General features: G+C 36.1%; 1 protein-coding gene across 1 annotated transcript in view; it reads right to left on the reverse strand.

Moving 5' to 3' along the window:
- Positions 1-1,164: 1,164 nt before the first annotated feature.
- LOC137396216 (carnosine N-methyltransferase-like) overlaps positions 1,165-12,976 on the reverse strand; it is a 44,013-nt gene continuing 32,201 nt past the window's right edge. Inside the window, exons 6-8 of the mRNA XM_068082398.1 lie at positions 10,249-10,362; positions 7,496-7,599; positions 1,165-1,581 (exon numbers count right to left, since the gene is read on the reverse strand). Coding sequence (XP_067938499.1) covers positions 1,480-1,581; positions 7,496-7,599; positions 10,249-10,362 — 320 coding nt within the window. The 3' untranslated portion in view covers positions 1,165-1,479. The remainder of the gene's footprint in view (positions 1,582-7,495; positions 7,600-10,248; positions 10,363-12,976) is intronic.

Consider the following 12,976-nt stretch of genomic DNA (forward strand, 5'->3'; position numbering starts at 1 on the left):
TTTGGGAGTGAATAGAATGTTATTGCGACTCATCAATGTTTTACAAAGCGATTGTCAATTCGTTAGTTATATTAGTTAGTTATATCAGTTAGTTTAGTTAGTTATATCAGTTAGTTGTGTCAGTACACATTAGTTATATTAGCTAGTTATATCAGTTAGTTATGTTAGTTATATCAGTAAACATTAGTTATATTAGTTAGTTATATCAGTTAGTTATATTAGTTAGTTATATCAGTTAGTTATATTAGTTAGTTATATCAGTAAACATTAGTTATTTTAAGTTATATCAGTTAGTTACATTAATTGGTTATATCGGCACACATTAGTTATAAATAAAGGCATAGATAGAATGCTGGTCACATTTAGTTGGTGTGGAACTTCATTGTCCAAAAAAATTTAGGTCTTGTCCCATTTGAGAAATCCCCGTGGTTAGTGTATTATTATAGCAATTTCTCCTTTTATTTGTTACGCGATCTCATGACAAGGAATAGTAACAATAACAATACATATTTTATTAGTACATACCATACAAAGATGTATAAAAATAGGAATAAATTGAGTTCCTTTATTCTCAATGATATGATGTTGCTGAATGTACTAGAAAATATTTGCATGGATTATCTTTATGGCAATTTTGCTGTCTATAATCCACTCCTGGTACGAGTGTTCAACACCAACCAAGTTTGCATTTTTCACAAGCTAAAAGCAGACACGTGTTAAGAGGGAATGCATGAGTTTGTGTGCTGAGTAGACTTAATTCATCTTGTCTGATGGCTGATTAGTGTGTTGGTGAGTATGGGCAAAGGAACCATGGCATGAGCTGAGAAAATGTTTCACTTGGTTATAAACTTGTTTTTGGCATTTATAATGATTGAACTCGTCATTATTGAATCTGCTTAGGAAGGCGTAACTTTTCCCAGAAGGCCATGCAGTTTAAAATATGCTTGAGTCATGATCTAATTCACTGTAGTGCGCTTTTGCTTTTAGAAAAATTTCAACGTTTAAACATTCTCATTTAGATCTGAATTGATATTTTGGAAATAACAGAACAATGTCAGTAGTGCCAAATAGGTTGTTTGCACGTGGCAGATTTCAGGCGTGATTGAACAACTCCTAATTGCAATCACCATGCTCTTATTATAGTGGACATAACTATGTCGTAGATTTAGCAACGAAATTGTTTTATTATAATAAAAATAGACTCGCAAGTGAGAGTAGCTAATGAATTTAGCATAGTTCACATGCTACTCATTCACAATAACATATTGAATGATACAATATTTTGATTTAAACTCCGACAGCATCAATGAAAATTATCGGTTGAAAAAATTATGAAAATGATATGAAAATATGAAAGCAAAATTTACAATGTATAAACTGTTGAATAAAAATATTGTTTACATTCTTTTTTCTGGCACTAGTCCTAAAATTCCATGTACCTACAGATGGTTGGTCTACTATGTACCTACAGATATTTTGCTATGACGGCTTTCGAACAACAAAGAATACACAGTCATACTGGTACTTTAACATCGACTCAGGGTTCTGAGTGTATGTGGCAGGATGAGAGCGTGACTCCTTCTGTAAACAAGGAAACATACTAAATGATAATCTACAAAAAGATCAACAATAAATGCTTCAACATCAGAATTCTGTTGTCAAAGCACATAAATTACATAATTTTTTTATTGTATATTTCAATACATCAGAGTCTTGGCTTTCGAATGAGCTATTGTTTGTCATGGTGAGACAGACATTGGTTGGTGTTTATAGGATTTCCCCAGAGCTCTACCGCGAAAAGGTTTACTGGCAGTCTTGAAAATTGTGACGTCACAATTCTCATATTCGTTGTTGTGTGCTCTTACCGCTTATTTATCAACTACGATAATGACGCTAATGGCCGGTGAAGGTAGGACAACTCCAGAGAACGAATGAAGATGACAAAGGAATCAGTGTTATTAGTTCTCCATGTACATATTATTTCTATGATAAGTACCTCAGACTCCAAGAACCATACTATATTTCCCCGATGATATTATGCACTAGCTCTTTATCTTTAATGTGATGTTGAGGGTGACGACTGAGACTAATTAATTTCAAGCATTGCGTGATCTCCAGAAAGTGCGATTGACATTTAGTCCAAGGGCCACGCAACCGCAGATCATAATTTAATCGATGTGATTTCATTACCTTTATCAACGACAGTACATTTATTGAAGCATAATTAATTAACGCAGAACATGTGTTTGTATTGGTTGGCGTTAGCACGATCCCAGGCATTGTTGATTATCTAGAATCCTAGTTTATTATTAGCGCTCTCTGGGTTTAACAGCACCGATTGTCACAGAAAAACGATTGTCACAAAAAAACACAGCCTCAATGGCAGCAAAAGGGATCGACAACCTAAGGCTAAATGAGAATTAGGACGTCACATTTTGAGTACCTGAACCAAGTGTTTTTTTTGCAGGACGTACTTTTGACACCCCGTTTTTCATAGTTCTATTATTCTTTGTGTATTGAATATAGGCTCATTCGAAAGCCAAGACTCTGATGTATTGAAATATATAATAAAAAAATTATGTAATTTATGTGCTGCAAGAAAAACCTGATTTAGAAAAGAGAAATTTATAAATGCAATACAAAAATTTTGTTTTACTGTAACAAATACTCAACTGCTGTAGCATAGACAATGTATCTCCTGAGATACCTGAAACAACGAGTCTATTGTATCACTCATGGAAAGTAAAATTTACTTTTCAATTTCTATGCTGAAGAGCAGCTGTTAGTGATCTTTGATAAACAATTTGATGGTAAAGACCCGAAAAAAAGAAAATAGCAAACGCATTCGGTTGAAGGCAAGTGATAAACAGCATCGTAGTTAGCCAGGTAGACTGCTGTTACACGGACACTTGGGTGGGGGTACCTGCAAGAGCAGCGTGCGAAACATAGCTAACTCATGGTGCACGGCAACACTATCAGCCAAGTCAAAATGGTAAAACAGAGTCGACACTCAATGACATAAACCATGTAAAAGAAAAAAAGGCAGCTAACATTTTTACTCTCTCGGTTAAAGACCGGTTCACACTACATCACAGTACATGTATGTCGACGTTAATCCACAATACATCAGCGATCCTCTGTTCAAGCTATCATAATCTCGTAATGTTTGCCAGCTGCCAATTTCCTCAAGTATCCGCGCTGCTTCGACGATGCCGTTGGTTTATGGTGCAAATAATCGACGAATAATAGCTGAGAGAATAACACCGTCATACGGCCTAAATTTTTAATTATAAAATACAATTAGTAAACCCATAATAGTAACAATAATGTAGAAGTCATTTATAAGCATTTGGTTTATGTATAACTTTAGATTAGCGAATCATCTGCTATACAGTGTACTCACTGCACAATGCGGATGTTGAAACAATGGAATACTAGTCGCATAGCAACTATCGTGAAGGGAGATATACATGTACATGTAGATAAAGCAACCCACGACAGTGGACCACCATTGCCGAAATTGCACCCATTGTTTTGACTGTCGTGGATGCAGGGCGACATATTGAGAAAGGTTGGACAGCTGCAATACATCTTCCCAACCTCGGTGATGTCATCGGTCTATGATGCAGTCAACAAATAACCGCGGAGAGGACAACTCCGACATGCCGCAATCAAGTGTGAACCAGTCGTAATAAGCAGGTTTTTCAACTAAAACTGTAAGGAAAGTGATGCTATTTCATGGCTGAAGAAAACAAGCCGAGGTGCATCAATCGCAACATTCACAATAAGAAAACCTCTAGTCATGTCATAAACGTGGCTCAAGTGAATTCTCACAGAATGACTAGTGCTTGTCAGAGTTTCTTGACTAGTGCTTGAGTATAGACTTGCCCGCCGATGTAAGCCGCAACAGATGCCGTTTGAGTTGAATACTGACAGTATGTGTATGTGAACATTTATGTGATAGACATACACGTGACGCATGGTGCAACTGATGCTGTTCGGCAATCACCTCTGTAATTGGAGCTATAATATATTTATTATATGAAAGAAAATTTTTAATATTCCAAATACTTCAGTATACAATATATAAAGAGCTTTTTATGTATTATTTTTGTATTGTTTTTATACTGTTTTTATATATATTTTATATTGTATACTCTATTTACACTCAATAGAACCCGCAAACATAACGCAGAATATTATCAACAAAGAAGTAGCATTCGTAGAGACGTTACGCATAGCAAGTCGCTTAGCTTAATATATTGGGTAATACTGTCAAAGCACCTGCTTGTTCTGTCATGAAAACCATACCCAGTGTCTACGCATGTAAATGTAAGTTTGAGTGGAAAAGAAAAAAAATCTAGAAATGAAAAACTACTTATTGCTGACGACTTTGACTTAAAAGCAGTTTGCTCCAAACCTGTTAGTAGTGCTATAACTAGCGATTTGTATGTGAACATAGCCTCCTGATGATGACAACATTAGGAATATTAAACCAAGTATAAACAACATCTAGTAAGAACTGAGCTTAAAAACAGTTTGCTCCAAACCTGTTAGTAGTGCTATAACTAGCGATTTGTATGTGAACATAGCCTCCTGATGATGACAACATTAGGAATATTAAACCAAGTATAAACAACATCTAGTAAGAACTGAGCTTAAAAACAGTTTGCTCCAAACCTGTTAGTAGTGCTATAACTAGCGATTTGTATGTGAACATAGCCTCCTGATGATGACAACATTAGGAATATTAAACCAAGTATAAACAACATCTAGTAAGAACTGAGCTTAAGAACAGCTTGCTCCAAACCTGTTAGTAGTGCTATAACTAGTGATTTGTATGTGAACATAGCCTCCTGATGATGACAACATTAGGAATATTAAACCAAGTATAAACAACATCTAGTAAGAACTGAGCTTAAGAACAGCTTGCTCCAAACCTGTTAGTAGTGCTATAACTAGTGATTTGTATGTGAACATAGCCTCCTGATGATGACAACATTAGGAATATTAAACCAAGTATAAACAACATCTAGTAAGAACTGAGCTTAAAAACAGTTTGCTCCAAACCTGTTAGTAGTGCTATAACTAGCGATTTGTATGTGAACATAGCTTCCTGATGATGACAACATTAGAAATATTAAACCAAGTATAAACAACATCTAGTAAGAACTGAGCTTAAAAACAGTTTGCTCCAAACCTGTTAGTAGTGCTATAACTAGCGATTTGTATGTGAACATAGCCTCCTGATGATGACAACATTAGGAATATTAAACCAAGTATAAACAACATCTAGTAAGAACTGAGCTTAAAAACAGTTTGCTCCAAACCTGTTAGTAGTGCTATAACTAGCGATTTGTATGTGAACATAGCCTCCTGATGATGACAACATTAGGAATATTAAACCAAGTATAAACAACATCTAGTAAGAACTGAGCTTAAAAACAGTTTGCTCCAAACCTGTTAGTAGTGCTATAACTAGCGATTTGTATGTGAACATAGCCTCCTGATGATGACAACATTAGGAATATTAAACCAAGTATAAACAACATCTAGTAAGAACTGAGCTTAAAAACAGTTTGCTCCAAACCTGTTAGTAGTGCTATAACTAGCGATTTGTATGTGAACATAGCCTCCTGATGATGACAACATTAGGAATATTAAACCAAGTATAAACAACATCTAGTAAGAACTGAGCTTAAGAACAGCTTGCTCCAAACCTGTTAGTAGTGCTATAACTAGTGATTTGTATGTGAACATAGCCTCCTGATGATGACAACATTAGGAATATTAAACCAAGTATAAACAACATCTAGTAAGAACTGAGCTTAAAAACAGTTTGCTCCAAACCTGTTAGTAGTGCTATAACTAGCGATTTGTATGTGAACATAGCCTCCTGATGATGACAACATTAGGAATATTAAACCAAGTATAAACAACATCTAGTAAGAACTGAGCTTAAAAACAGTTTGCTCCAAACCTGTTAGTAGTGCTATAACTAGCGATTTGTATGTGAACATAGCCTCCTGATGATGACAACATTAGGAATATTAAACCAAGTATAAACAACATCTAGTAAGAACTGAGCTTAAAAACAGTTTGCTCCAAACCTGTTAGTAGTGCTATAACTAGCGATTTGTATGTGAACATAGCCTCCTGATGATGACAACATTAGGAATATTAAACCAAGTATAAACAACATCTAGTAAGAACTGAGCTTAAGAACAGCTTGCTCCAAACCTGTTAGTAGTGCTATAACTAGTGATTTGTATGTGAACATAGCCTCCTGATGATGACAACATTAGGAATATTAAACCAAGTATAAACAACATCTAGTAAGAACTGAGCTTAAGAACAGCTTGCTCCAAACCTGTTAGTAGTGCTATAACTAGTGATTTGTATGTGAACATAGCCTCCTGATGATGACAACATTAGGAATATTAAACCAAGTATAAACAACATCTAGTAAGAACTGAGCTTAAAAACAGTTTGCTCCAAACCTGTTAGTAGTGCTATAACTAGCGATTTGTATGTGAACATAGCTTCCTGATGATGACAACATTAGAAATATTAAACCAAGTATAAACAACATCTAGTAAGAACTGAGCTTAAAAACAGTTTGCTCCAAACCTGTTAGTAGTGCTATAACTAGCGATTTGTATGTGAACATAGCCTCCTGATGATGACAACATTAGGAATATTAAACCAAGTATAAACAACATCTAGTAAGAACTGAGCTTAAAAACAGTTTGCTCCAAACCTGTTAGTAGTGCTATAACTAGCGATTTGTATGTGAACATAGCCTCCTGATGATGACAACATTAGGAATATTAAACCAAGTATAAACAACATCTAGTAAGAACTGAGCTTAAAAACAGTTTGCTCCAAACCTGTTAGTAGTGCTATAACTAGCGATTTGTATGTGAACATAGCCTCCTGATGATGACAACATTAGGAATATTAAACCAAGTATAAACGACATCTAGTAAGAACTGAGCTTTAAAACAGTACTGCTGATTCTGGATAGCCTCCACTTATGGCAGCTGACTGCATCACCGCAGCTGATACAAAAAACATAGCAAAGGTGGCTATGAGCTCTCTAAAACAAATCCCTCCACCCACAATGGGCTCTACTCTCACATTTTAGATGCATGAGTTGATTTCTGCACTGCTCACTTTTATAAATTATTTGTTTTGTAGAAAAACAAGAGCTGTGTGATGAATCACACATTTATGAAAGGAATGTAGAACGGTTAGACATTCCATTCATTTCAAAGCAATGTGATAGCGAGAAGTTGCCAGCACGGAGAAAATAATTTTCCGATTGAAAACTTCTGGTCACAATGGAAAACAAATGTGTTCAAGCTCAACAGGTAAATTTCAAACGCGTATCGCTCGCTAATACGTGCATGTGAATTGTTCGTAGTGAAACACGTACAACTTTATTAAGAGTTATCTCCCCGCTCATTGCAAGAAAAGACAATTCTAGACTTACGAGAAACTCGAATCCAATGGATGTGATCACCGCTCTTACTTCTTCATAGGTGAGTTCCACAGAGGACTCATCAGGCTGGTCAGAATAGTGCCAAAGAAGGGGTCCTACAACAGACCAAAGGGTACATGCTACTACCTCACCTACAGGTGTATCACCTACAGCGTATCACCTACAGGTGTATCACCTACAGCGTATGTCCTTAAACTGTCATTCACCCTGTTGTTGCCTAGCTACATTTTAAACAGAAACTGGTCCACCCCGGATTGCTGGCTAACAATGACGAATGAAGATCATAACCATGCCATGTTTGCCTATTTCTCACATACATCAAACGCAAGGTTTTTGGCAACGACAACGATGAGTATGCGTTTTCAATAGATCCCATTATTCATGCGCTCAACAATATTTGTAACGCCGTGTAACAGCCAATTGGAACTCTCCACCAGGAAAGACTCATTCTTAACATAAATAGAATAGTTTCTCTTTTGTCACGATGCCTCAACTGGCTCGGCTATCTGCTGATATGAATCAAATACCTTGGCACTTAAAACAAATATTTAATTCTATTGATCTGTAATATAAACCTTACTAACATCATATGGATGATGTACAAACAATAAAATTGGCTGTTCAATATCTAATCAGAGATACCTTGCATAAAATTAAAAAAAATTCTCATTTCTATTGTTTTTCTTGAATGATTTTTATTAATATTAATGTTAATATAACATTAATACTTACCAGTATTAATGTTACAAGGATCCCACAGAATATTTGGCACTTTTAATAGGTTGAAACCGTGCGAAATAGTTCGATCTGGAACTCATGAAATATTCTGTCGCAAATCGTTACTAGGAACGCAAATCGTTACTAGGAACTCGCTAGATCTTCTGGTCTTAATCATAATTAAAATTGGCTACAATCGGGGGTCCTCCCATGTTTTGTGACGATTCTGACGACCCGACGACAGGGATATTTAAAAAGTGACAGACGAGACGACCATTTACCAATGTAGGTGACGAGGATTGCGTAAATAGGATTACTAAAGGTACGGCTGCACGTAACGAATTTTTCGTTGGTTCGGAGTTCTGGCCGAAATCACGAAAAACGCAGAATTAATCGGTCAAAATTCACAGAATTATTTGAGCTGTGCATGCCCACCGAGTTCGTCGACGAACGTTTTTAACAGATTAAACAAATTATTAGCGAGCACGAATCTAGCGGCTTTAGCAATTAGTATAGTCCAAGACATGTACCGTGACACACAATAAAAATACGAAAGCATTTCAACATAGAACACACGATAAAACTGTCTAAGTCGCGCTATTTTTAGTTAGCGAACACGACTTTAGCAAATTTTAAGATATATGTAGTCCGAAAACATAATGCGACACACAAGAAAATTATTACAGAAAGTTATCATAGTAAATACGATGCAACTGACTTGTTTGCGCTAGAGATGTCGACATTCTCTACCGCAAAACTTTTGCTGCTAAAAAGGAAATATAATTAAAAAATAAACAAATTGTAGCTATAGCGTCCAAACAATAAATGCATTCAATAATGCAATCTAAGCAGTTGCATCGTGTGTACTATGTTGATTTGCACTTATACTTTTACTATTGTGTGTCATTATACGTCTCTTGGACTATACTAATTGCAAAAGCTGCTGAGATCGTGCTCGCTAGCACGATTCTAGCAGCAGAATAATTCTGTGTGTTTCAATCATTTCGTGATTTTGGTTAGAACCAACGGAAATTTTGTTACGTGTTGCCGTACCGTTACTAACTTATTATTTGTTCATAAATCACCACGGTCAACCGAAACTTCACTAGTTTTGGTTTGAAGCATCTGGCCCAGCATTTATAGACTGCCAAATAATTAAAGCAATGAAATGCCACGACATTGACGGCAAATCCGTTTCCAAGTCTATGACTGACAGTGATTATTAAAGGCAATCTCGGTCTATTTTCAGTACAAGAAATATAGCTCTAAAAACCTAAGACGGCTGTCACTCTTCGCGGAGTAATCAGCAACGCTCCCAAACATCACTAATATGTTTGTGAAGGTCGCTGGTTGAGCCATGCTTTTGGTTAGCAGAAGTTTAAACCTAGCGAGTTTCAGATTTTTAACGCATCCCAGTGCCACCAGTATTAATAGATATTTGTATTAAAATAACGAATGTGAAGAAAGAGGTTGTTTTGGTTACCAATTTGAAAAAGGTGACAGTGATTTTAAAAGTGACGACAGTGATTTTAAAAGTGACGACAGTGATTTTAAAAGTGACGACAGTGATTTTAAAAGTGACTATTCTGACGACAGCTTTGTGTGGTAGGACCCCCACAATCTGTTGCATCATTGCGAGTTTTCATCATCAATGTAGCAATTGATGCAACGACACGGTATGTTTGCAAGAGTATTTACTTGGAAATTGTACAATATTTATACAATAGCAAGAAATAACCTTTTTGTTTTCAGCAACACACTTTGTTTTAAATTCACTTGAAACAGACAGTTTCCACAATGACGTAACATTTTCAATGCTTCTGGGAAGTTTCTGCTGACTGCCCGATAAATTATCCATCACCAACTTCTTTTTAAGCATTTAAAATTTCTAGAGATCAAACAGGCTGCATGAAATTTGCACATCAAAATCTAAAAAACACGAAATATGACGAAGGACAATTCCTCATATCTCTGTGATATTCTGTTTGATGCAACCCTTGGTTTAAAAGGAAAGAGAAGACAATTACCCAAGTTAATCCAGCATCCTCCTGGTTGGAGAATTCTATAGATGGTCTCGATGTAGTCTATAACGTTGTGGGCGGTGTCGATGAAGAAGACTGTGGCCACACAGTTCCACGTATCTACAAGAAAATAAGGCTAATACAACACAGTTCCACGTATCTATCTAGAAAATAAGGCTAGTACAACACAGTTCCACGTATCTATCTAGAAAATAAGGCTAATACTAAACAATCCATTCAGTTTTCTGACTAAATTGTTTTCTACTAATGAGAAGAATCCAGTTGCTTAAAAAAGCATGTACAGTCAAACCTCTACTTAAAATCATCTCGGTGTATAATTTTCCACCATACAGAGTGAAGTCAGAGCAAATTTTTATCTTAACCCTGAGTAATTCTTAACATAAGACATTCCAAGTTTTTGAAAGCGAGTGAAAACGAAAAACATAAAGAAAAGTAAAAGCTATGCTAAACATTGAAAATAACAAACAGCATATAAACCAATGATATAAACCTCCAGGATAGACGACGGCTATCATATGGGCGGGGTTTAATGATTGAGCTCTGTTAGGATTGTGCTAGCCTGGGTTTTGGTGCTAACACAGTTCTCGCGGGGCAGTTGCGTTGCCTTATTAAGTTTTTAGGTCTAGATCTTTATTGCTTATATGCGTCGAATGCGGATAATAACTTATTTCTGGTTAGTAGTACAAAACAACAAAACCTGTAACCAGCAAACACGTAATTCTCTCCTTCCTACTCTAATTTTATCGTTATCCATGGAAAATAAAACGTTTCAAATTACCTATTTTTATCAATTTTGAGATTTTTAGGGGTCGTAGTATATGCTTAAAGTTAAATATAATTTACCCGAAATCACCCAAACAACGTCCTTTTTTCTCTAGTTTTTTAATAATATTTTGCCACCCCTTGTATAAGATGACAAAGTCTTTCATCATTGTCATATTGTTTGACCTTGCCAATAAGATGGGACAGCAGGCAAAGCTGTGCAGTGTAGTTTTCATACTCAAAACCTCTGAATATAAAACCAAATTTGGGCTATTTCACAATGGCGACTATTAATATCGCGAATGCTTGTGAATGGCAACTGACTGATCAAAACAGTGACAGTATTGGGCAACTATATTTATTTGACAACAAAATGAAACCAACAGATCAGTAAAATAACTACTAATGTTCATAATATTTGTAAATTTACAAGGGGCTTCATTCAGCATATTTCTTTGTTAGGGTGTTAGGGGTTTATCCCAACAGAGCTTGATCATTAAACCCCGCCCACATGATGCTCGGCGCCTATCTTGTAGGGTTGTATATCATCGATATAAAGCGAGTTACTATTACCTAGGTTCCTTTACACTCAGTTAGGTAGGGTATCGCTAACATCACTGAACCTGCGCATCCCCGAGCATACACTTTGGCAAAGTTTACAGTGAACACATTTTTTATCGCTTATTACTTTAATTTATTGAGTTTTGTTACACATATACTTCTGGTATATAGCATGAATTTAATTTCATGCGTAACTATTACCTTCAGCAATTAATAAGCATTCGTCATAAGGTTTTCTTCTGAGGAACTAAATGAACAGTTTTCAGTATGAGAATCGTTGCTGTATCATGACAGTTTTAATAAATGAAGCAAGTATTAGAATGAATTAATTTGGGTTCTGAAGGTTTGGCTGTAGACATACGTATATACTTCTAACTAGACATGGAACAGACAACTCTGAACTATTATTGCATTTATAGCAGGGTTACTCAACCTTTCTGAAATGATTAAGATCGTAAAAAAAACCACTTGCTCAACACGCCATTCAAAAGAATCACTGGTACTAATGGCTCGCTATGACTCATAGGTTGGTGGAACTGGAAGAATCAGCAGGAAAATAACAAGCTGGGTTATTAGCCTGTTTGGTTAACCAGATTAAGTCAACATACCGACCCATGCAGAAACTATAGTTAAATTATAAGGCAGAAGGCTGTAACCATCTTTTCATGGATAATAACAATGATACATAAACAGGCAATGAGTACACGAAGTAATAATAAACTGATTGCAGATGGCACAAGCATCCAAGCAACAGCGCTGTATTTGTACCAACCAATCACTGAAGGCAAAGGAGAAACATGGCGCATCTTTTCCCTCCAACGCTGAATACATCATTTGATAAAAAAATGTGGTTGTGCCATGAAACCGTATGACACCGTTTGGACTCATCCGTAATGTTCAGAAACCAAGACAGCACTGATAGGGTTTAGAAACTGCACAGGAGCAGCGCAGTTCGACGTGCATAAGATGAAAAGTCTGGTAAATGACACACTCATGTCTTCAAAGTTGAACCAAAGCACAGAATTAAAGAGCTGAGAGTTACGACAAGACGATTTTTAGCCAGTTTTAAGACTCAAAATTAATATTGAACAGAACAAGTTGCTGCAGAAATTGAAAAGGAGAAGTTTTTAGGTGTATGCTATGACTTTAAAAGAGAACCAACTTGTCATTTGTGATGTGTACTCGGGCTTAAGGACCATTATGTCCAATAAAAGCAATAAAGGTGGGAATAACATTGACAGACAAGGCTCATGTTAGGTTCGTTAGTCCTTTGAAGACACGATTGCAGGTGGATTTCCATAGAGTCAAAGGAAATCAAATGTAATGCAGTTGCATAGAGTCTAGCTGATCGTCCTGCTGAAATACAAATAAACTATCGACTATACTTGGT

The sequence above is a fragment of the Watersipora subatra genome, chromosome 5 (genome assembly GCF_963576615.1).
Source record: "Watersipora subatra chromosome 5, tzWatSuba1.1, whole genome shotgun sequence".
In the NCBI taxonomy this organism is placed as follows: domain Eukaryota; kingdom Metazoa; phylum Bryozoa; class Gymnolaemata; order Cheilostomatida; family Watersiporidae; genus Watersipora; species Watersipora subatra.